The sequence below is a fragment of the Uloborus diversus genome, chromosome 9 (genome assembly GCF_026930045.1).
Source record: "Uloborus diversus isolate 005 chromosome 9, Udiv.v.3.1, whole genome shotgun sequence".
Classification (NCBI taxonomy): Eukaryota; Metazoa; Arthropoda; class Arachnida; order Araneae; family Uloboridae; genus Uloborus; species Uloborus diversus.
Genome location: NC_072739.1, coordinates 87,896,432 through 87,922,022, shown reverse-complemented (window position 1 = coordinate 87,922,022; position 25,591 = coordinate 87,896,432). Strand labels below are relative to the sequence as shown.

At 34.7% G+C, this 25,591-nt stretch overlaps 1 protein-coding gene across 1 annotated transcript in view; it reads right to left on the bottom strand.

Annotated features, from left to right (window-relative positions):
* LOC129229622 (arrestin homolog) overlaps positions 1 to 25,389 on the bottom strand; it is a 37,335-nt gene extending 11,946 nt beyond the window's left edge. Inside the window, exons 1-9 of the mRNA XM_054863971.1 lie at positions 25,262 to 25,389; positions 20,733 to 20,793; positions 17,313 to 17,563; positions 14,769 to 14,896; positions 13,806 to 14,026; positions 10,385 to 10,457; positions 3,520 to 3,663; positions 2,503 to 2,589; positions 1,733 to 1,810 (exon numbers count right to left, since the gene is read on the bottom strand). Coding sequence (XP_054719946.1) covers positions 1,733 to 1,810; positions 2,503 to 2,589; positions 3,520 to 3,663; positions 10,385 to 10,457; positions 13,806 to 14,026; positions 14,769 to 14,896; positions 17,313 to 17,563; positions 20,733 to 20,793; positions 25,262 to 25,309 — 1,091 coding nt within the window. The 5' untranslated portion in view covers positions 25,310 to 25,389. The remainder of the gene's footprint in view (positions 1 to 1,732; positions 1,811 to 2,502; positions 2,590 to 3,519; positions 3,664 to 10,384; positions 10,458 to 13,805; positions 14,027 to 14,768; positions 14,897 to 17,312; positions 17,564 to 20,732; positions 20,794 to 25,261) is intronic.
* Positions 25,390 to 25,591: the final 202 nt, after the last annotated feature.

Genomic DNA, 25,591 nt, shown 5'->3' with positions numbered 1-25,591 from the left:
AACTTATGATTGTGTTATTGTTTGTTTTTACCTTTTGCATACATTTTTACTTTTAATATTAGTAGATGCAGTGTAGCAATGTTTTTAGCTGTTATTTAAATGTGTGTGTTAGTGTTATTCATATTTTCTAGCTATTGTATACAGTAGCAGTGGCGGCGATTCGGGGGGGGGGCAAAGGGGACGACTGTCCCCTCACTTTTTTCATCATCAAAGATTCCCTCAGCGTTAAGATTTTAATTTCAAAACATTCTAGGTGAGATTACCCGAACATTAACATTACCAAATATTGTTTAAAATTTCAGTTTTAAAACTTCAATTTCAAAAATTTTCCGGAAGAAAATCCCCGTACGCACTCTCTCTTTCCTTTAAATTCAAAGATAACCTAAATTTGCGTTATAAAGACTCCAGTTTGAGGATAAAAATTGAGGAAGACTCCCATTTAGGGGAAAAAAAAAAGAAAGAAAGGAAAATTAATTTGAATTTTGACATCTTGAATTCAAATTATGTTTTTCGCAGTCACGAGTGTGTGTGTGTTTATGTGTGTTTGTGTGTAGGGGGTATGTGTATGTGTGTGGTGTATGTGTGTTTGTGCCTGCGTGCAGGTATGAGTGTGTGGGTAGTTGTGTGTATGAGTGTTTGTGTGTGGGGGGGGGGGAATGTGTATGTGTGTGTAGGCATATGTGTTTGTGTCTGTGTGCAGGCATGAGTGTGTGGGTAGTTGTGTGAAGGCGTGTGTGTATGTGTAAGTGTCTGTATGTATGCGTGTGTGTGTATGTGTTTGAGTGTGTGTTTGTGTATGTGTGTGTATGTGTATGTATGTGTGTGTGTGTGTACGTGCGTGTATGTATCGTGTAAGTGTAGGATATTGACACAACCTGGAGATGGCTTTCACTAGAGGAGCAGCATCGTGAGGAGCCGGTCGACGGTGATGCTGCAGAGGGTGCTGGCGGGAAAATAAAATGATAGCACATCAAAACAGTCAAATGAAAGCAATAAGCAATCGTGATTGCTCAAAAAAAAAAAATCCGGAGTTTTTTTTTCTGAAGTCCCCACAGGAAGTTCAATCCTAGGATTTCATCAGTTCAAAAAAAAAAAAAAAAAAAAAAAAAACTGGGAGAACCTTCGAACCCTTTTGTTCCTCTATGAGTCAATAATCACTTGGAGTATGCTGTTAAGTTTTGGTCTCCTTATCTCAGGAAAAATTTTCTTTATTAAAAAGGGTTCTAAAAATGGTTCCTAGACTAGTAAAGGGAATTTCATGTTTAGATTATGATACCAGACTTAAAAGGATAAATATGTATGGCCTGGAGCAAAGAAGAATCAGTGGGGATATGACTCAATAGTCTAAGTTTTATTAAAATGAAAGATGATAATGGGCTAAATTTTTGCGCGGAAAGCAGGGTGAGGGATCATTGTTTTTAGCAGTTCAAATATCAGACTATCCCGGAAATTAGGAAACATGACTAATTTAGAAGGGTATTGGGCACTTGGAATAGCTTATCGGATGAGGTTGTAATGAGTAAGGGTATAGATAACTTTAAGTTTAAGAGGGTCATTGATCCTTATTAGGGGCTAATAAATTGACTAGAACCAGCTTAGCTGAGCCATAGCCTGCTGCTGGTCGTCACAATTGTATTTATTAATGTGACGGCGTTTTCAAGCCCAACATATCTTTCTCTTCAAACATTTATCCTCCTGTAAAAACATTATTCTAATCTATTAACATACTTACTGTCCGTTTTCATCCACTGCTTTTATAGCTCCTGCACCTGGATTCATCAGCACAAACGGCAACTCGGCAACAACTTCCCTGAAATATCAACAGAACACCTGTTAATATTTTTAACCTACTAAAGTTGACTCTTACCGCCTAATCTTGTGGTCACAATCCTATTAAATAATTGAACATTCCAATTGAAAAATGACATATTTGAAATGAATAACTTTGTTTTAGTAGCATTAGTTTTAAGTAGTTTTATCAGAAAATATTTTCATTTGTAAGAAGTAAAGAATTAAATCTGTGCAGAAAAGAAATAAGGAAAATATAACATTAAATCACGTAAATTTGCAGCGAGCTGCATACACGCATTTCTTGGTTATAAGGAACACTGTTTTCAATGCAAAAGAGTTAAGCTTGTTTTAAAAAGCACATTTCATCCTTAAATTCAACTATTTTGAGTTGAAAAGGGTATTCCATGTAACCCCGAAACACGTGTACACGCTCGCTGTAAATGTAAATTTGTGGGATTTCACATTGAAAAGAAATTAAATGAAATTTTGAAACACAGTTTTGAAAAAAAAATAAAAGAAAGTAATGGAGATATTGTAGCATTTAAAAAAAATATAATCATTAAGCGCCCCTGTCGATTAATCTGCTGATTATCAGCAACCGATTAATTGGTAGTCGGCCAATTTAATTATCGGAGCACCCCCTAGCATAAATGTATCTTTTTCTTTTAATGCTACTGAATTTCTAAATATTTAAATAAACCCCGTACTTACCCTCCTAAAGCTCCCAAAATCAACTTCACTTTGATGGAATAGGATACAATGATTCCAAAGGGATCCTTCTCTTGATCTTCCGGAAGTCTTAAATGAAAATAATGGTCAGTACAAAACTGACATAAGACATATGTCCCCGTTAAGCCTGCAAGATCTTTATTTTTTCAACCGTTGGTCCTAGATGCATACTTCAATAGTCAAAATAAGATGCAGTCTAAAGATATTAAAAGTTTGAAGCAAAAAAAGAAAAAGAAAAGTGAAAAACTACGATGTCTAACTTTTTTACGACCCCTAAGTCTTTAAAATTATATTTAATGAAACAATTTCCATTTAAATAATCTCCATTTGCAATTAAAACTCAAGAGATATTTGACTTAAATATTAGTAGGGACCGTGCAGAAAATGACATTGGAACAAATGACCCTTTCAGAAGATTGACATATTGTGGAAGTAGAAAACCAAAATAGTTATCCTTTTCCCTATTAAAAAATTAATGCAAATGTTATGCTATGCTATGATACGTAAAAAACTCCACAAATCTCGTTCAGTTTGAAAAAACACACTGTGTATATGCAAAATTTTACACTCTTATTAGCAACATTATTTCTCCCAAAAAGATGTAAATGAGCACGAGTGTACAGATGTATAATTCACAAAACGCTACGTTTCACATTTCGGTGAATATTGATCGTACTATTGTCAAATTGATAATGTTTTCATGCTTGTGATGTCCCTAAATGCAATACAGGGAAGCTGGGGACCATATAAAAAGTTAGATTTTGTACTTTTTCACTTTTTTTTTCACTTCAAACTTTTAATATCTTAACGCTGCATCAAATTTTGACCATTTTTGCAACCGGTTGCGAAAATAGTAGGCTTGCAGGTAAAACGAGGACACGCTGTATATATAATTAACATGACTATCTTATAATATTCGATATATCATATCAAAACTTTCTCGACGTTCAACGAACACATTGATTTAATTTTTAAGGGACATAATTCAAAATATCTTACATGGTAGAAGACGCTATTTCAACAGTTTCGTCCCCGACTGGAGCATCCAAGGCGATGCCTCGTGTTCCTTTCGATTCGAGATTCGTTGGATAGATCTCCATTATTTTATGAAGGGTACCACCTGGCCCAATAGGACAACCGGATCTGGAAAACAAAAAAATTCAAAAAGTAATTACATTTCCTGTCACTTTTTCCAGCTCTTATGCTTCTCGAAAAGTCATCCAAATCCAATTACATTTAACTGTGCTGTTATCGTCAGGGCTGCGAAGTCGGAGGGAAAATGGATGATTTCAGATCCGACTCCGACTCCTTTACCACAAAACCAATCTACTCCACGACTCTGACCTGACTCGACAGCCCTGACCAGGGAGGGCCGCGTCAAGACTGAACGGCGCCGTCGTGCAAATATCTTTTGTGCGATTTTATGCTCTGACGTTCGGAGAAAATATCGTTTATATCTGGAAAGAGGTTTTGTAAACAAATATAAAATGGAAAAAATGCGTTTGGCATTTAATTTATTTTTAAAAAATATGTGAATATTTAATTTTGAAATATGGTGTACGTTTTTACTTCATGTCTCGAAATTATTTAGAGTTCAGCAGCTCCTCTGATATTTTAATAATGACTTTCCGAAAAAGGAAAATGTTTCAAATATCAAAGTTCACGCCACTGTGAGTATCTATCTAATCTTTAAGTGATAAATCTTTACTAATAATAAAGCTGAAAGTCTTTCTGTCCGGAGGATCTCCGAGTGTCTGTAGGATGTCTGGATGTCAGGATCTCTGTGACGCGCATAGCGGCTAGACCGTTCGGCCGATTTTCATGAAATTTGGCACAAAGTTTGTAGCATGGGAGTGTGCACCTCGAAGCGATTTTTCAAAAATTCCGATGTGGTTCTTTTTCTATTCCAATTTTAAGAACAAAAATATCATAAGATGGACGAGTAAATTACGAAATTATCATAACGTGGAACCGTAACATGGGCACAAACCAATTGGCGAGATACGAAATTATCATAACGTGGAACCGTAACATGGGTACAAGGCAATTGGCGAGAAAATTCACCATACATTATTTGTAAATATACAAGCGAACTAAAAGACCTTTTGATTTTTCTATTACGGGGAAAGCCGCGCGGGCACCACTAGTAATTAATAAAACAGTTATGCCTGTCAAAACATGACAACAGGAGGAGTGGCGCAACTAGAAAATAGTTTTAGATGGGTACATTGCAAAAAAAAAAAGAAAAAAAAATTCTCTTTTAAAATCTTTGAAATTTGTAGTTTTAAAAAACGCAATTTTAGACGGTCTATTTAGACGTCTTTTAGACGGTATGGGAGAAAACGGTACAAGGGGCTCCGCGGAAATTTGTAGAAGTTGAAGCCTTAAAACGCGATTAATAGGCAATATTTATTGATGTTAGAATAAGAGATGGAACTCTGGGGTTCTACCCTATTTTTTGTTATTTTTTTAAAAAACAGATAGAAATCAATTCCTCCTCTCCCCTCCATTTTTTGAAAATTTACTTCCCAAAACGCAATTCCAGACAACTTTGAAGATTTTTACGGGAAGGAGATTTTGTAGCTTCCCTTGGAAAATTTTTCAAAATTAAAGCTTTAAAAACTTGAGCAATATTCTATGATATTAGGAGAGGAAGTTCATATGGTATTTCACTTAAATAATGATATTGAAGGAAGGCGGTTCGGACGCCGTTGCCGAATGTTTCCTGAAATTGAAGTCTTAAAAACGCGATTGTAAGACCATATTTAGTAATATTAGGGCCAGCAATCTTTCGAAATTAAAGCTCTAAAAACACAATTTTAGGTGATTTTCGAAAGTAGCTTCAAGCGATGTTGTTTGGTATTCGAGGACTTTCCCTGGACAGTTTACGAAACTGAAGATCTGGAAACGAAATTTGAAATGCTCCGTAATTCTTTTGGTGGCGAGAGAGAGAGAGAGAGAATCGGAGGAGTAGCATTTTGAAGACAATCTTACTTTCAGACGAACTAGAAAAAAAAATTATAAGGAAAAAAGAAAAGAGATAGGACGGAGGGCGGAGCTAGCTGGACAATTAGCTGTAACTACTGAAAATTTTTAATTCAAAGATTTATTTTTGAAAGAAACTTAAGTTTTCCCCAACATCATTATTTTTTTCTTATGGAAATCACTTTGTTTTCCCTAAAACGTGTTTTTTTTTTTTTTTTTTTTTGTCTTTAATAACAAAGAATATTTTTGAAAAACATTCAACTCAGCATTCTGGAGGTGCATAAATTATAATACAACATATTCACTGCAAGAACCAAAATGGGGAATAGCAAATTTCTTGCGCTTCGTATACTCAACCTTGTGAAGTTATAGACATACCGAAACAGCATTCACGGCTCCACATATGAAGAAAAATGCTCATGTTTGCATAAATTAAAATCATGCGTTTTCAGTGTAAAAGGTTGCGCTTTTAAATAGCATATTTGGACACAACAAGGCAATTTTTTCCTTTTAGAAAGACAGCGAAAAGGATTGCTTGTTTTAATGAGCAGTATAATTTTGCCATCACTATTAGATATAATGAAAAGTTCCATTTTATTTTTTTGGTTGGAGATTTTTTCCACTCATTTGGAGCATTTTTGACTGTTAGAGCTCGGCGCCTTTTCGACTCTGGCGCCGTCGTGCTCCGCACGACTTTCCACATAGTGGCGGCGCGGCCCTGGTCCTGACAGAATTGTGGATAAAATGACCGATTCCGACTTTTCGAATTTAAGACCTTCCACTCCAGACGGAGACTTCTTTATCTCAAAATCAGTTCGATTCCACGACTCCGCAGCCCTGGTTGTTGCCCTTACTCAAGGTACTTGCGAGACCCAAGCCTTTTCAAAAGAATTAAGAAGGAAGAAAATGACTCCTGTAAAGGGCAGTCGGGAGTCGGGAGTCCGTCTTTTAACTTTGACCATTAGATGGCAGCGCTATCTATCGCCACCTCCACAACTTATCAAAGAACTGAAAGAGGGGGAATATCTCAAGTACTCTGTACCTAGCGCCACTTAAACCCGATTGGGATGAAAAACTCCCAAGATCGAGGCAAGAAAATCCAAGATCATGTAACTAACACCACGCTTGCTGATTCTTATGTAAAATGACCCCCTGAATACAAATATGACCACCGTTTAAACTCATCATTACCCACTTCTATGAAATGAAACCCCCAACTTTCATTTCGGTTTTTGACAATTTCATGGCTATTATTATTTAGAAGGGAAGGGCAAATTATTTTAAATATCAACATTCTTCTGAAAAGCTAACGAGGCGCAAAGTGCAAAACAATGAGCATTTGTAGCAAGTTGGAACTCTCATGCGTATATTTCCACTTAAAACATCTAAAAAAACGTCAAAAACGATCTTTTTTAGAGGTTTGTTTCACAATTTTTTCATTTGTTTTTCAGTGTAAAACCAGAGTATCCAATTATAAACCCCATGTTCGAAACAATTTTCATGTTGTGAAATTTTTATTTAAAAAAATCCGAGAAATACAGCATGGATATGCCCATTGTTTTGTTCAATGTTACGAAGCGAAAGCTATTTCTGGAACTTTCCAAATCAACAAAGCATCTTTTTCTGTATTATAATGCTTGTTTCAAATTTGGAACCAAATAATCGTCAAATATTAGTAACCAAAAACAGATGGAAACTTCGTATAAAAAGCATTTAGCGATGATAACAACAATCGGGTTGTTTCCGAAAGTTTAAAAGTTTTTTTTTCTGAAAGAGCATGCTTAAAAACATAGGGTCTGGTGAGGGAAAGTGATCAATGGGGTAAAGTAGTCATACGTCAAATAAATGACAATAGCTTAGAAATAAATTTTCGAATGAATTTGAAAATTTTATTTTAGAGTAAAGCAGTTAGAAACTACATTTGAAATACAAAATTTTACTACTGAAAAAATTTTAGTTGGTAAAAATATATGTTGTGTGAAAATGATAAATTTTAAAATCTAAGCACCTTTTTTAACTTCCTTGGGAAATTTTGTTTGTTAAAATTATGAACTGACTGACTGTACAGGAAGCTTCCTACATGTCTCAAGAACTCTTACTCATTAGCAGTTAGTTGAATCTATTTCAGATAATTTTTTAGAACAGTCTAAGTAAAATGGGGTAAAGTGGTCATAATATTAGGCTTAGCGAATATTGTCCTTTTAATGTCACTTAATCTTTAAGTATGAGGTAGATATAAATAAAAAATTATTTTCACTTAATATGTATTGTTTTTACAGTAAACGGCGTTAAATATACGAGGATATGCGTACGCATGCGCATATACTCATGTAAGCACGTACATATACTTATTCACATAAATGCACCAATAAACACGTACATAGGTATCTGCAAATATTTTTTTATCTACACAGATATACATTCGACTATACACGTATACACCCGCTTATGCTCGTATACAGACGAACACTTATATACTCAGGCGTACATACTCGAGTAGACACTTATATACAAGCATATGATGAACATGTTTACAGGGTGAGTTTAAACACTTGGGCAAATTATTAAAAGGTGTTAGAGGGGAGGATAAGAAGTAAGAAACATAAGGAACATATGGTCACAAACACAATGCTGACGCGTGACATGCACGCAAAACCTGAAACTGATGGATGCAAAACAGGTAACAAATTTATTACACAAACACAATTTTACACAACTTATTAGGTCTTCAGAAAGTTTTAAAGTGATTAATGATTTGCGGCCTGGGGGGGGGGGGGGGCAGCTGTTATACATCATGCATCGCAATCACAAAGCACTTTCTGTTGCAATAACGAGACTTTTGAAAAACTTGCATCAATCGCTGCTCCTTTGTTGCGATGCGTGTATTAGAGCTACTTCAGGCCGTAACTTTTAACAACTGCTCTAAATATTTCTGAAAAACTAAAATGTTGGGTAAAATCATTTTTGTGTAACAAATGTGTGGCCTGTTTTGCAGCCATCAGTTTCTGGCTTTGTGTGCATGTAGCGCGTCAGTGACTGTAAGTTACTTATGATTTTTGCTTCTTATCCTCCCCTCTCACACCTCTTAGATTTTTGCCCAAGAGCTTGGATTTTTTCTGTAAGCATACATGTATATTAGCGGATATACTCGTGTATACATACATGTACTGGTGTATGCACGTAAATGTATGTATAGACAGATATGTATTCTTTTTACACGTAAACATACGTATATAGTCGTGCTTCCATTTTTCTATGCATACGTGAGTAGACACGTACAAACACGCACTGGATGTATCCACGATTTAACTCGTGTATACATGTATGTATGTACACTTATACAATGCGTGTATACATACGTCTACTATACACGTATATACTCTGATATGTGCGTATATACTCGAGATACAAGTGCATACACGCATGTGATGTTCGTTTATACGCGTATATATTCGTGTATATACGTGACACGTATATACTCGTGTAGACACGCATACACGTTTATAGGTAATCACGTATACATGCTTATATACTCGTGTATACACAAATATACTTGTGTAGGCACGTGCATGCATCTATCTGATGTAAATTTATATCAACTCATATATGAACGTGTTTACTCATGCTTACACGACACGTATATACTCGCATATACTCGTGCATATACTTGTAACTATAAAAAAACCGAAATATACAAATATTAAGGCTATTTGTAACGGTTTTGCATCTATTTCTAACTATGATAACTTTACCCCATGCTATGACCACTTTCCCCCACCCCATGGGGGAAAGTGGTCATAAATAGATAGGGAAATGAAAGTGTTATAAAATTACTTGAATCACTATTTTTTCCATGAAATTTAATGTACCGTGTTCTTTAATAATGCAATGTAAAATAACAAGAAAAAAAGTTGAATTGTTTAAATAATTTATTGTATTTATTATCCACCTAAGTTGAAAACCTACGATTTTATGACCACTTTACCCTACCAAATCCTAGGTTTTAATCATTTTTAAAATAATTTGACAAAGTTTAGTATTTAAAAAAATATATTTTAATTGGTGCGCAGATTCAATTTAATTTGTACGCTTCTGCTCATGACATCACAAGTGATGAAATGCCATTCACTGATGCCATCAGCATAGAGTGCAATATTTTGGTATCAGATAAAGATAAAAAATATTATAGCGCAATAATACTGATGTATTTCATGTTTGCTTCAGAAAAGCCTTCATTCAAAATTCTCATTATGATTGCTATTAATATAACTTTTTTTTAAAACAATGCGTAAACATTCAGGAAGCCTAAATACATTACTTCTGACGTCGTAAAGATCACGCCTGATTTCCAAAATCAGACAGTAAAAAAATTTAAAAAAAAAAAAAAAAAAAAACTATTGGTATTTTTTTTTCGGGGGGGGGGATCCATGTTTATTATTATTATTATTATTATTATTATTATTGTTATTATTGCTTTTTCTATCAATTTCAGTGACTAGAAAAAAAGGGAATCCCCCCCCCCCTTTTTTTAAATTTTCGTTCCTTTTCTGTTTTCTGCTGTTATCTAGAAAAAAATTAAGTTAAATGAAAATTTATACGTTTTATGCCAATGAGGTTCATCTTAATGTGAGGTGCGGCGCTCGTGTAAAGAAAGGTTGGGCACCACTGGGTTAGTACATTGTGCTCGGTTTCTAAAGTGACACAAACAACAACAACATAAGCTCAGAAAAATAATAATAATTTGCTCTTTTTGAAAAATTAATTATATAACTCGTATATTATTTAAAATCTGGTTCATAGCAATTAATAAAATTTAGGGTTTTGTTTATTATTTACTTATACATTTTTCAGAAAGAGAGACCATGCAATTGATGCTTACTCCGTGTCCATGCATGCTATTACAGTTCTGCAGTGTCCACTTGCAAACATACAGATATCAACATTCTGCATACCTAAAAGAAAATAAGACAGTTTAAATCATAAGCAAATGACTTGGAGAAGAGAAAGAAGTTTGAGATGAAGTTATTTTAAAACTCGAATCCAGCGCTGTTCATTCAGCTTAAAGTAGGGTCAATTGAGGCAATGAGAAGCAAAGTGATATAAGTGACAAAATTGAAAATTTTGAGATACCAGTACAAATGGTAGGTGGGCCTCTCCTCTGTCTTGGGGCATGAGATAGTAGCCCTAGTAGGTGCTGCTTTACAGCATGATTTAGAAAAATTTTCTAATGAAAGCCTACCGAGGATCTGAACTTTAAACGCGATTTGCTTGGAACTTTAAATAGTCCACTTACACCCCATTGCTTCTCACTGCCTGAATTAGAGTAGATAGAAAAAAAATCAATATTTCAACTTGAGATCCTCCCCCTTTCTTTTTTATGAATTGAGACATAAATTTTTTTGCATTTTGTCCAAGACTACACTCTGTGGGAGTGACTGGGCATGAAAAATGTGACTTCATGACTATTTGTTAGCGGATGACAACGTGTTTTCATTTACCGCAGAGACTAGGGGGCAAATGGAAGCAGTCATTTCTTCCCCATGTGGTTGAAAGCGGTAGAAGATCACAATATACATATAATCAGTTCGTAACTTAAGAAGTTCAACATCAACAATACCCAATCTACGGTCCATAGGTCGCATGGATCCCGATGAATCCTACAAATGGTGAAAAGGATGCAATTCTTATTTTAAAATGATTCCAGAAATTGTACTCTGAAATCATTTTAAAATAAGAATTGCATAACATTTTAAATTACTCTCTAAATTTATGTAAACTACACATCAAAGTTTGATCTTCCAAAAAGCAGGAAGAAAGACAAGCTTAGTTTTTTCTATTTACTCCAGAGTACATAAAGTATGGAGTAAATGGAAACACATAAATTGTAGCCACCAAAAGTAGCTGGAAAAGTGCAATGTTTAGTAATCCTCCACGTGACAAGTATCTCTCTCTCTCTCTATATATATATATATCTATATATATATATATATATATATATATATATATATATATATATATATATATATATATATATATATATATATATATATATATATATATATATATATATATATATACGTATATATATATATATATATTGGTTGAAAACAAGGAACTCTCAGAATAGTCTTCTATATTATTACCTCGTCTTCATTCGCCTGCAGTTTAGTTTCAAGAATTACCACTAGTGTAGAAATTAGAGTTTATTTCTGTTTACCCAATGTTTCCTTTACCCCAATTGACCCTAAGTAAATTTACTTTCTACATTCAGACAATTTGATGCGTAGGGGAGGGTGTCCCAAAGCGGGTACGTTTTTGAGGAAAATTCGAATATTGTAGTTTTTGGACTTTTATCGCAACACTTTAGGTTTTATTTCCTAGCAGGGTTCTCTTGGACTTCAGAATAAAAAGTGATTTTTGTATCATTTCAAACCTAATATTTATTTATTATCAATTTTTACAAACATTTGAAAAACCCGCTCGCCCTACCTGGGAGCCCAAAGCGGGTAAGCTTAACTGTGGTTTGGTACATTTGCCAATCAAATATGAAGTTATAAATGATTAAAATAGTTGACTAGCTACCTGACATTATACTAAAAAAATGTAAAACAGTTGTACTTATCCAATTTAAAGTCAGCACATTTGTTTATAAAACATAAAGAAATAACTGATTAAATTAATAATAGACAAATTAATTGCCATCCTAAAAAATAACTTTTTAAAGTTATACTTTTCCTATTAAATTAGAAAATCTAAGTCAGCACACGAGTTAAGAAATTATAATTAAATATATGATTAAATCCTATACCCCGCTTTGCCCGACCCGCTTTGCCCAAAAGCACGTTTTTTATTTCAATAATTATAACCTTAAATTTAAAAAAGAAACAAACGAAATGACAATCGTAGTTTGTAGGTGGATGATGTCAGAATAAAGTAATATTATTGACAATCAAAAAAAAAAAGATGGGCTTCGACTAATCAAAAGTTACAAAACTTCACTTTTTTTTTTTTAGAAATGGATCTTTCTTTTTTTTTTTAATTTTAAACCTGGTTGCGCCATGCCGCTTTACTGCTGCTTCGCTAGGACTAATAAAATTCAGGGGTGTTCATATAAACAAGCCATACGTATGCATCGCCGCTTACACATCATGGTGGGGGAGGGGGGCATACGAAGGCCTACCCGCTTTGGCCCACCCTCCCCTACATTTTATCTCAAAAAATAAAAAATAAAGTAAAGAAAGAAATAAATAAAGAAAAAAAGTAACGACATAAAAAATACATTTTACAAAAAATTCTTAACAATTCCAGATATTATGGATTTTAATATGCTCAAAAATAGAAATAAGCACCAATATAAGCAGCAAAATCTAATAGCATAGAAGCAAACTTTTCTGGAGATTTAAAACTGAATTACCTAAATCAAAATTGAAGGATTGCTTGAATTATAAATTTTCTTAAGAATTGCGATAATTTAAAACGTTTTGCTTTTGCGAAAAAAAATTAGAATAAAGTTTTTTTTTTTGAAAATATATTGTGATGAAAGTAAGCTAAAAAGGGATTTCTTTAAAGAATGTGCTTAATAAATGGGAATTTTCTGTAAGTTACCGCCCTATAGCCATGGCTAAGGCAGAAATACATGAAATAGACCGCCAGTTCAGTCATTCCAGCCGAGGACTGCAGTTTCATGCTCTTAGCACTCATTAGCCCGGCGTAGGAAATGACTGAGCTGGAGGTGGAAAACCTCTTAAGGAAGCCAAGAGTGCCAAACAAACTGGTAGCTAATATAAAATTAGCACAGACCAGACAAGTGACCGAAGCAATGTGGAAAATGGGAATTTGTTTTTTACATTAACTTAAAAATAGGATAATCTATCAAACGTAGTATGCCTGAGATTTTTTTTAATATTTCATGAAATCAGAGCTGCTTTAATTTCTTCCTCTTCAAATAGAACACCTTGGTTATCATTGCGTGCGACCTTGAAATTTGAATCATGACGCAGCTATGAAAGAGAACAAAAATTGAACTTCAAAAAATAGTAAAGCAATAAATTTCGGGGGGGGGGGGGGTGCATTTTTCAACCTTTCGCTTGGAGTACTGAGTCTCGGAGGGATTCAAGGCACAAACTGCGCCACTGAAAAATTTAGGGCCGAGAAGGGAGAAGGGAATTTTAGAGGTTTTTGATCTCATTCTTGGGAATGCTCTGTTTCTGATTTACACCACGTTTGGATGAAAAACAAATATAGGAAGCACGGTTCTTCAAATCTCCATCGAATAAGAATAGACAGTGAACGTTTCTTACCGTACACTTTAATCCTTTTCACCGTCTTATTAGAGTAATTTCTAACGGCAATATTTACAGCTACTGGATCTCCGTGGCAGAAAACTTGACGATCTAACGTGACTTCCAATTCTAAATGTCCAGGACTGAGCAGAAAATCCTTTTTGATCACACTGCAAGGTTGTCTGCTGCCAACTAGGTGGGCACGCTGCACTTTTCTGATGCCCATGGTCACAGAACTCCTAACAAAACAAGAAAAATTTTTGAGAAAAAAAATATCACATAAAGGTCGCAGGTCGCATTTTAGTCACTGCTACACTAACTGGCCAATGAATTAGATACCCAAGATCAATATTTTATTGGACCTCCTTTTGCACGGATAACTGTTCTGATTCGTTTGTTAATCGAGTCTACAAGCTTCTGGAGTGCATTTACATCCAGAGAATACTATGCATTGGGTATGCAGCTTTTTAGATCTTGTAAATAAGATGGAAGAGGAGCGTGCTGTCGGATGCGTATTTCCACCATATCCCACACATTTTCTATGGGGTTAAGACCCAGGCTATACGGTGGCTAAGGAAGGTGGCCAGGAGAGAAGTCATACTGATGCTCAGCAAACCAATTTTCAGCACTTCTGGCACGACGTATATCTGGACGACGTCGTGCATTATCGTCTATGAAGTATCCGTCGCCAAGAGGATAAAAATGCAACACTGCAGGGTGCACTTAATCTGCCAGTATATCTAGGTATCACATGGTTGTTTGTTTACCCTCGAGGAACACCAGGGCACCACTTCCATGCCAGTAGAACATGCTGCATATGATGATGCTCCCTCCAGACCCTTGCACAGTGCGAGTAAGGCAAGAAGTTTCTCTCAAAGGTTTCTAATTCATTGACCAGAGTGTAAAAAGACTTCTTAATTCTCTAAAAAATGAAAAAGAAAAATGTTTCGAAACATATAAAGAAGACATAGGTCGTTTTACCTCTTATGACCTTGATCGTGCTGTGTTGCACCAACTGTGATTCTTATTTCGTAATACACTCCGCAAGGTTGCCCGGTATCAGCTGACGCTGGTTGTAAGATGACGGAATGGGGAGCGTTGTTTGGGAGCTAAAAATGTGCAAAAGATTTTGTGAGCTTCGACTGTCTTCCAACCTTCCAAGGAACACAACAGGATTGCAGTTCATTCAATCAGTATTTCAATCATGATAAACATTTATTTCTTTGTTGCTTAATATTATTTTAATTTTGTACATACTTCAGGGTTTAATTAGGTACTAGTCGTCTTGTGCGTGGCGGTCATTAGATATAGCTAGGATTACTTTTTTCAAGGCATGGACATTTTCTTTGACATTTTTTTTTAAGGAGGGAAATTTATTTTGTGGGAGTGAAACGTGCAAAAACAGTAAATACCACAATAGTGAACAATTCTGTAAAAGCTAACTTTTAAAGGATGAAATGGAGGATAAGGGGTGGAAACAAGGGGAAGGTTATGGGGTCATGACTCTCTCCCCCCCCCCTTAACCATCGACAATTTCATCCATTCATCATTGTTTTATGTGATCAAAATTTAATACACTCAAACCTGTTTTTGTGCGGTGGATAGGGACAACATAAAAAATCGCATTAAAAAACCGTTCATTTTATATAAAAAAACTGTCCGTTTTATATAGAATTTTGTCAATTGAGTCTCAATCTGATTGCAATTTTCACATACCGCACAAAAAAAAAAAAAAATCGCACAAAAAGAGACCGCACATAAAAAGATTTGAGTGTAATTGAATACAAGATAAATGGGTGTAAAATATCATGCAAATATATTATTACGCATTCTGTTTAAATAATCAATGAATACAATTTAGGTGTTTTCAATGAACTTTTTCCTTCATTAATAGTTTGATTTACTAAATATTTGAAATTATTCTTCCATTCATTGCTTCTGAAATTAATTAATAAAGTTTGCACCCTGTAAAGTACCTTATTCCTATCCGATTTGGTGCTTTTGATTGACACCCAAACAATTCCAGAACTTCTTCGTACCCTAAACTCTATATTTTGCAACGTGATCCCACTCCCCCCCCCCCCCCTAAAGAGCTAGTCTGTATCGGGAAGATGTCTGGGAGAAAAAAGAGATATGCACTATTTTGATTTAGTAGTAAGTGTTCAAAAAATTCAAGTTAAAGAAATAGAAAAACATTCACGCATACAAATGTAAACTAGTATATATATATATTTTAATTATTTCGCTTCAACGATGCTGAATTTGTATATCTTGAATTCAAAGTCTAAAAATATGCTGGGCTAAGTTTTTGACACGTGATTCCGATTCTCAATCCATAAAATAACCTTGTTTGGGGGGGGGGGGCTACTAATATTTCTGGTGAGCGTACAACCAGGGCAGTGTAGTCGGAGTCGGACTGATTTTGAGGTAAAGAATTCAGGGAGGAGTCGATCATTTTCCCTCAAATCTGCAACTCTCCCAGTACTTGCGTTGTCGGAGTCAGAGTCGGAGTTGGACTGATTTTGAGGCAAAAGAGTCGGAGTCGGATTCGAAACTGAAAACTTTAAAATTCCCGGAGTCGGAATTTTTAATTTCTTCTTTGACTCCGTGGTCCTGAGTTCAACACACTTTGCAACATTGCGAAATGTATTATGTTCTGCAATGACATATTTGACACACATGTTAAATGTGCTTGCAAACATTGCCACATGATTGCAAATATGATCGAAATGTAATGAATTTGCATAGCAGACAATTTTTGCAGTGCTTCGAAAAACTCATAAAATTGTTCAACAACGTATATAGGAATTTATTTATTTCTGGAGGGTTCCAAGCCAAATATTATGAGTACTTTCCAACTGTAAGTAAAAAGGAATATTTATAATGAGTAGTTTTAAGTTTATTTCGGGGACGTTGGGCTCTTTCGATCCCCTCCCCTAAATACACCCTTAAAAATATCTTGACAATTTGTTTCTGCTTTGCTGGGTTGCGTTTTTTCACATCACCAGTTTGATATGGACCATCTGTTGGGCTAAATTTCTTGATGTTCCATAATTGTGGAATTTTCTTTCTGTCAAATGACAGGTTCTCCCTTTAATTTGGGGAAAAAATGTTTGAAGAAAATCCTCCTTTGAAATCATGTTGAAGAAGTTGAAAATGCCAATATGTCGCTAAAACTGCATGATCTTTAAATAAAATTGCAACTATACTAGGCATTTTTTTTTTTTTAATTCGACTAGCACCTGGAAGCTCATGACTTTATACTCAGGTAAAAGAGCTCTTTATGAACTCGAAATACGTGACTGCAATAAATTTATTTTAGCTATTCGTACTATTATGGTGCCGGTTTCCCTGATTTATTCTACTTTTGTATTAAAAGATGTGCATTTTCTTTTTCCTAGCTTTCATTTCATTTTTTTTTCCTCTGAAGGAAAGAAGCACTGTGCTGGGAACACTTTGGGACACATGTGGTTCCCTGGACATCTCAAACAAATAGCTTTCCAAAATGTAATTGAACAAAATTACCTTTATTTGAAACGGATATGCATTCGCACCCAGCTTGTTCATCAGTCGCTCTTGCATTCTGGAATTCGGACGTCTGTTGGTTTCTGTTTCGTGAGGCGACGGGTAAATCTGCTCAGAAGCCAAATACAACTCCTTTACGAATTTCAGTCCCATTACCTCGTCATCTTCTCTTCCATATCGAAATATTGCAATGACATGACCATAAACTTGACGATGCTTCAAGTACTCATCGTCCAGAAGCACAATCCCTTCTGCAAAATTATCAACAAATGTAGCTAAAATATTACTGAAAGGTAATTCCACGGGTTATTGACTAACAGTTTTAAAGTAAAACAATAAGTATTTTGTAACATTCAACGATAAATATACATTGTACAAAAAATCTGTTTCCCCTGGATTGTTGTATTTTTTAAGATGAATGCTAGGTATAGTTCAATGGTCTCCAAACTTTTTACCCGAAGGACCATTTTGAAAATTTTCTTGAGAGTCGCGGGCCAATACCAAAACAGAGACATCTCATCATACAAAATGTCCTTCAGAACCACAGGCAAACTTGTGTTTTCAAACTAATGGGAACATGAAAAATTATCATTATTGTTATTATTATTATTTAATTAAAAGCGTTGTTGTGGTATTCCCAGAATTCAAAAACAGGTCTCAAATTTTACAACAAATCTTCAGTCTTTGTCCTCCAGATGTCCGATTAATCGCAGCCGGCCACCTTGTCTAGTGGATAGAGAAGTCTGAGAGCAGATGGGGAGGTTCCGCGTTCAAATCCTGGCTCGGAATGGATGTACTTTCTCTCTCCTGTCCTTGTCTTTTCTGTGTGTGAACGTGCTGTTATGCTGTGAAAGGTTACCTATCTAAGAACGGATCCTTGTGTGTACTCTGGAAGTCGGACTTCACACCAAAATTATGGTACAGATGGAAAAGTGAAGCAACGCACCACAAATTGCCAACAGCTGATACAAAATAACAACACCGGAAGTAAAACGATTTTCCCTCTTATCGTTAGAACATTAACTACTGCTTTAAAGCACTAAATCATCAAAATTATCGATTCCAAAATTTCACTAGCTATTAACGCTAATGAAATTTTCGTAATTTATCATCATTTGTTATTATTCGGGAATAAATTCGATTCATCACATGTTAGAAAAATTTGTATAACTTTATTTAGTCTCTTATTGACGCTGAAATATTTTAGAAGCCAGATTTTAGAATCTCGCGGGCCACTGTTGGCCCATGGGTCGTAGTTTGGAGACCCTTGATTTTCAAAAATACAAGTTGGATGATTTAAAAAAAAAAGTGATAAAAACATAGTAACTGACTGACATTCTACTTTCATTATTGTGAGTCAGTTACCATGTTTTAACATTTTAAAAAACATAATCCAACTTGTCTTTAGGAATTCCATAATACCATTATATTCTGCTTAAAAAAATACAGTAATCCAGGTGAATAGCGCTTCTGTATAATGTATATTCTGCATTGAATGTCACGAAATACATACTGTTTTGCTTTAAAAATGTCAGTTACCCCTGGAATTGTCCTGAAAGAATATTAATTTTGCATGTACACTGTACACTGTACAGGCTCTAGTAAGCAGGTAAGAAAGGAGAAGGATAATGAGGAAAGTCATCCAAAAATTTACCGTAGAATGAAGAAAGACGAAGATTTTGAACTTTCAAACGATATTTTATCTTAAAACTGGGAAGATTGACATTACCTTTCTTCCCTGCGCTCTTCAAATATATTACATTTTCCCATTAGCTTAGGTGGAACGAGTGCAATCCAGTGTAGTAGCATCCAGTGGCGTAGCATCAGTGAACAACACAGTACCCTTAACATTTCTATTACGAATTATACATTATTTTTACAACTTGCACACCGCAGACTAGTGTATTTTAAGTAAATTCAGCTATCAAAATGATTCAACTTTAGATTATTTTATTTGGTCTGACAAACAGGCGCGCCCCAAACTTAAATGTTTGGGAGTTTGGAAATTCTCAATTTTCCGAAAGGAACTCCAAATTTTGCCGAATTGTCAGAAAAAAAATTGCCGAATAAGGGTATTTTTGGAAGGTCACAATGACTTCCCGTGACCTGCCATCGGGGCGAACCTGCTGACAAATTTGATTACAACCGTCCTTGAATGCATAACGTGTGAGTGTCTAAGAAAATGTAGAGAAATGTGCACTTTACACTCCAGGGTCCCCCGTACCTACCACTATTTGTAGTTTAACCAGTTGGATGGGACCCTGAAGACAGCTCTGATTTTTTGGTCCAGACCAGAAGCTGAGCAATCCCTGATCCATCACCCCCAGAAGTATCGTTTTACTTGGAGAACTTTGTGACTATGAACCTGTTTAACGTCCCCCAGTCACCATTAATGGAGACATTGGATCTTCGACAGGCTAGGATTGAACCCGGGACCCTCCGGTCATAAGTCCGATGCCTTACCAAGCAGGCCACCACGGTCTTAGAGAAATATACAGGATAACTGTCCAGAGTCTGCGGCAGAATCAAATTTGCTACCGTAAATGAACAGAATCAAACTCACCCTCCAAAATCTGCAACAGAATCAAACAAGTTACCTAAAACCTACAGGTAGGCTGTCTTCAATCTGCAACATAATACCGGACTCACTGTCTGCAACATTATACCAGACTCAATGCCCCTACAGTCTGCAACATAATCGTATTTGCTGCTCACAATCCGCAACAACAAAAATCAGACAAAAGGAGAAGGGTTCTCCAGTATGATTTTTATTTACTTATCAAGAAAAAAAAAAGAAAAAAGAACCTAGAGAGTTGGTTTCAAGTTGGTAGTGATCGAGAGCGGTGGAAAATAATTTTTGACTCTCCTTTGTTTATTTCGTGATATTCGATGACTTCGACTTCAGCTGTGTCAGTGTTCAACCTAAGAGGGGATTTCACTCTGGCTCTCAAAGTAAGAGCTAAACTTATTGTTGGGAATTCGGACGAACTAAACTTCTGAAAGTTAGAAATAAGATATCAAAATAGATATCACCGAAAAAGGGTCTGATATTGTATTCTCACAATGCGTTGCATAGGCCGTAACAGCTACTCTACGACTCTGTGTGATGTATACGAAGATGCATACATAGCAGAATACATGATCGAGGAAATCTTTGAGAAAATAACAAAACAATATTTAAAATAAAATCACAAAATACAGTTCATTAATAAAGAAGGAGAGAGAGAGAGAGAGACATAGCAAGTGACAAATGCAATCAAACTTAGATGTTTCCAATCTTCGAAGACATAAGTATAGATTCTAGATCTTAAAATGATGGCCTAATCAGCAGCTCGTATAAGTTTAGAGTTTTTTTTTCCACAAGTGTGCAGCGTACTAATAAATGTTATTCCGTAAAAATAAACTGCTTGTTTTTCTTACCAATAGGATCAACGCTTGTTATATGATCCACGTATTCTCTCTTGGGTAAGTATAACGTCACCTGCGAAGTAAAAGGATTAATAAACTTCATGAAATTAGAATAGGATATTTAAATTGAAAAAAAAAAATGTACACACATAAAAACAATTTATTTTTCAATTGAGATGTTCTTTTTATAAACAATTGCATAAAAAGACATTGTTTCAGTTTTGATTTTAGACTAAACTGGTTGAAGGTAAAATACGCAAAAAAGAGAGCAAAAAATTTGACAATACATTTCAAATATTATTTATCCCGCTAAGAAATATATGAAAAATCTTTCTCCTAAGTTCAATACTTATTTTACAAATTATCGTATATGAATAATTTATAAGTCATATTTTTGTTAGAAGGTATTGTGTGGCTCATATAAGTTGTGGCTTGACTTTGACAATATTTACCTCCTTTTTATGAGTTTAATGAAAAGGGAAGTGTCATTAGTTCGGATTTAAACTGGAATATCTTCGCGAAACTACTACGAAAGTAACCAAACTTAAACCGCCAATCAATGTTCCGTATTACTCCGAAAAGAAGTAAACACTGCCGAGGTCAAGCCTCAGCTTATCAGAGCTGCACTATAAACAGCATTATAAGCGCGCGCAACTGCTTATTGCAAAAGCGATAGAAATTTTTTTCTACCTTCATCAAAATCTAAGCTAACTAGAAACAGCGCTTGAAAATATTTCAAAAGGGTCAAAACATTTAAAGTAAATAAATTACTTTTAAATTTAAAAAAAACCGCCTTCAAAAAATACCCAGGAACTAAAAAGCAAAAAATAACTGATTACACTTACTACATTCAATTTCCTACCCAAACATAGAAATGAAATTTATTTTACGATTCCAGTACAAAAATCAACTAAACTAAACACAGAATTATAAAATAAACACTGGTTTAAATTACTATACGATGAATTATTTTAAATACCTAACTAATTATATACGATCTCTTAATTTTTAATAACCTTTTGAAGTCAGGGCCTCCTATAAACAACTACATAACGTAACTGACATCCCACCGAATCCTGAATTAAACACTAATTTAACTATATGCGAAATTAATCTTTCAAACTAAACCTACTCAGTTACGTTAGGTAGTAGTTTATAAAAATAAACGAACTCGCTTTAAGTTTAAATTTGTAAAATTGTAAATTTTAGAATTGTAATATTGTAAATTGTAATTTATGTTTCGCAATCAGTGTCATGTAACTCGTGATAAAAGTCGCATGTTTCTTCACATGGCCCCACTATAGATGAAGATTGAAAATTCTACTAGATGAATTTTATGTTTGCTTCAGAGAAGCCTTAATTCAAAATTTTCATTATCATTACTCTTAATAATATATATTTTTAGTACTTTCTTTAACTATAGGTAAAGAAAGTATAAACCTTTGCTTTATGGCCTTTGTTTATCAATGGGTTTTATATTTAATCGTTTGTGAGGGAAATTGCATGAAATGTATTGTTTACCCTTAACTTTTCCCTAAAGAACAAATAGGGTAAATCAAAGATTTGGAACCTAAGTTAGACCACCCCTAAACAAAACCACCACTAAACAAAAAAAAAAGCATAAAAACCGGTTCACTAAGTGAGACGATATACAAAGTTATTAAAGTAAAAATCGATTTAAATGTGAGTATGATATTTGAAGAGTTCCTTCAATTTCATCAAACCTGAATTTGATTAACATTAGACCGCCGAGGAACTATGCTGTTTCAAACAAAAAAAGATTTTACCTTATCGGTACAGGCAGGGACGTGCACAGAAATTTTGGAGCCCATCACAAATGACTTTTCCGGGCCCCTCACCATATTGTATACCTCTATATTTCACCGTTAGTTACAAAAATATCGGCCCCCCTCTAGGCTCGGGTCCGGGTCAACAGGTGTCCGTCCCCCCTCCCTGTGCACGCCCCTGGGAACAGGTGTCTTCGAGTATTTATGGAACATTGTACAAAGAAAAAACAAATCCGACGAGTTCAGAACCTCCTCCTTTTTTTGAAGCCTGCTAATTAATATAACCCTAATTTCAAATTGAACTGGCGGCATCGTGAAATAGTAAATCCAGAATATTGGTCAAACTTCAGAAATCATACACAGTTATAATGTATATTATTAAAAAATATAAATTAAATCGTGGTGGAGGGGTGTTCTGTATTCAATTCCCCCTCAATTGAGCACTAAATATATTTAAAAATTCGAATATTAAATAAAGAACTTTATATTTTAGTGCCTAAATAAAGTTATTTATTAGTAAATAAAATATTAAGTTAATTGATTCAACTATTAAAGTAGCAAAATATATTTAATTTACTGCTTTGTTACGCAGTAATAAATGCATTAGTAACACCTATAATAAAAAAAATACCATGCGGCGCAGCAATGAGAAAATTAATCATCCATGTGCCGCGAGAATTAAATATCGTTTAAGAGAAAGCCAAAAACTTAGGTGTGCAAATACACCGATCACAGCAACACCACGTGATCATGACGTATGAAATTTAAAGTTTCTTGGATTTCTCGTGATTAGACGCCTTATCAGAACCAGACCAAATTACAATGGGATCATCTGGGAAGTATACCCTTCCGAACAAAAAAAAAAAAAATTCAAATTAATCCAGTAGTATTGGAATAATTCGAAAACACACATAAAAAGCCGCAATACGAAATCATAACCTCCTTTTTTAAAGTCGGTTAAAAATAAATTCTTGATCTAATTTTTGCTTTGGGCATTTGGCGTGCTGGTGTGCATTAACTCTTTGAGACTACAGGTATTCAAAGTTGTTTTCTAGAAAATAAGAACCAGGTTTTTATTAATTTTTGTTGCAAAACATACGCTAGGGCTTACTTTGAAAGGATGTTCTATTTATTTTACGCACACTAACTTATAATTGTTCTTGCTCAAAAAGCACGTTTTTTTTTTTTTTTTTTTTTTTTTTTTTTTTTTTTTTTTAGGTTTGAAAAATACTTTTATTCCGATTTAAAATTTATACTTATTGAAGTTCAATATATTTATTCCCGTTCAATAAACATTCAAAAAGGTACAAAATCATTAGTGCAACTATGTCTTCGAATTTGTATGGGAGGGAGGGGGGCATGACCTCCCATTAAAACGACTAAGTCTGCGTTTTGGGGACTTCAGACTGAGAAATTACCATTGGAGAGTTCAAGAGCCTCTATTTGTGATTACAATATTTCATTTACGACCCTCCTTAAAGCAACAAAAACCACGCTTACTTATACATAAAAGCACTAATTTTTCAAAGCAGTTGACCCCCCCCCCCCCCCCAATGAATGGTCTGTTCTGTGGTAATTTTTTAATATGACGCTTTCCAGAACCAAAAGATGCATGCGACCTTCCGCCAGAAGCGTGTGAGCTTTGGAAAAATCTGTAGCAAAAGTAGTTTAATCATATAGAGTAGAGTTGTTTTGTTTAACTGAAACAAAGAGCAGTAAATGTTTAAAACGAAATATTCAAAACCATTCTGATCTAAAATAATGAAGTAAATAAATATTTATTTATTTTAGTAAGCAGAATTTTTTTTCTCCTTCAGTACCTTTATAGAACTTGCATTATTTTGCATCGGATTCAGCGCGAAAGGTATTAGTTTAACTTAATATTCATTTTCAGTGTTTCTAAATTAAGACTTTTATTTTCCTCCAAATAGTAAGCCTTATACTGATTCATGGACGTAGCCAGATCGGGCAGGGAGGGGCGACTGCCCCTCCTTAGAAGAGAAACTCTGACTGGTAAGCTCTCTCCAAATGTAAACAAAAATAATCTAAAATTACAATTTCAGCACTTTAGTTCGGAAAAATTCCGGGGGATAGCAACATAATCGTTTTTTCTGTCCTCATCAGACCTAAATTAGCAATTTTATTTGTTTGGTGTGTGTGTGCGCATTATATAAAACAATCATGGGTTGTACAAAATATATTTTTTTAAATCTCCGATTCTTAAGAATATGGATACACAGGCAGAGAAATTGCTAGTTTTTCTTTTTCAAATCGTGAAAATATCCCTTGACATTTTTGCGAGGAAGAAAATTCATTTCGTTGGAGTGAAATGTACGGAAGCAGTGGGGGGGGGGGGGGGTGCAAAATAGTTAATTCCATAGTAATTCCATTTTTTTAAAACAAACTTTCTTAGCCGAAGACGAAAGACGGCAGGGAAAGAAAAGATGTGAACGATACTTAGATCGTTTTAATCTTTAGAATGTGGGATATTTTGAATTTAAAAAAAGTAAAAGCACTCTAACATAATATTTTTACAATTCTAATTGCTTTTTTTCTCTCATCTTTCACGATGCTAAATTATATTTAAATAAAAAGTGTGAATATACTTTGACTAAAATTTTGAGGCGCCGATTTTCAATGCATAAAATACATTTGTAAGAGCGTTAAAAATTGCTCTCTACACAGCATAACTTCGTTCAAGAATATAAGACGAAAACAAAAAAGAAAAAAAAAAATCATCAGTAACATAAGTACCTTTCCATTGGGGGACATTTTCTTGTAAATCCGACATGTTGCCACCATTTTGCCACAACTTTACTAGACTTTCCAGTTCTTTGCGAAGCTTTCGTTCTGTCTGCGTAGGCGGGAATAACCAGTTATTGGGAGACCTAAAAAGTGCGTTGTGCTCATAATTGAGTTTGCAAATCACACGACTTTTGTAGAGATTCAGAGATAACGTGGTGATACAAAAATAGAGGAATCGATCTTATTCTTACTCATGCCATAATGATTCACAGATCAACTTTTTTGCAGTTTGTTTGAAACCCTTGACATTTACTTCTTTTTGATTGAAAACTAAAGTTA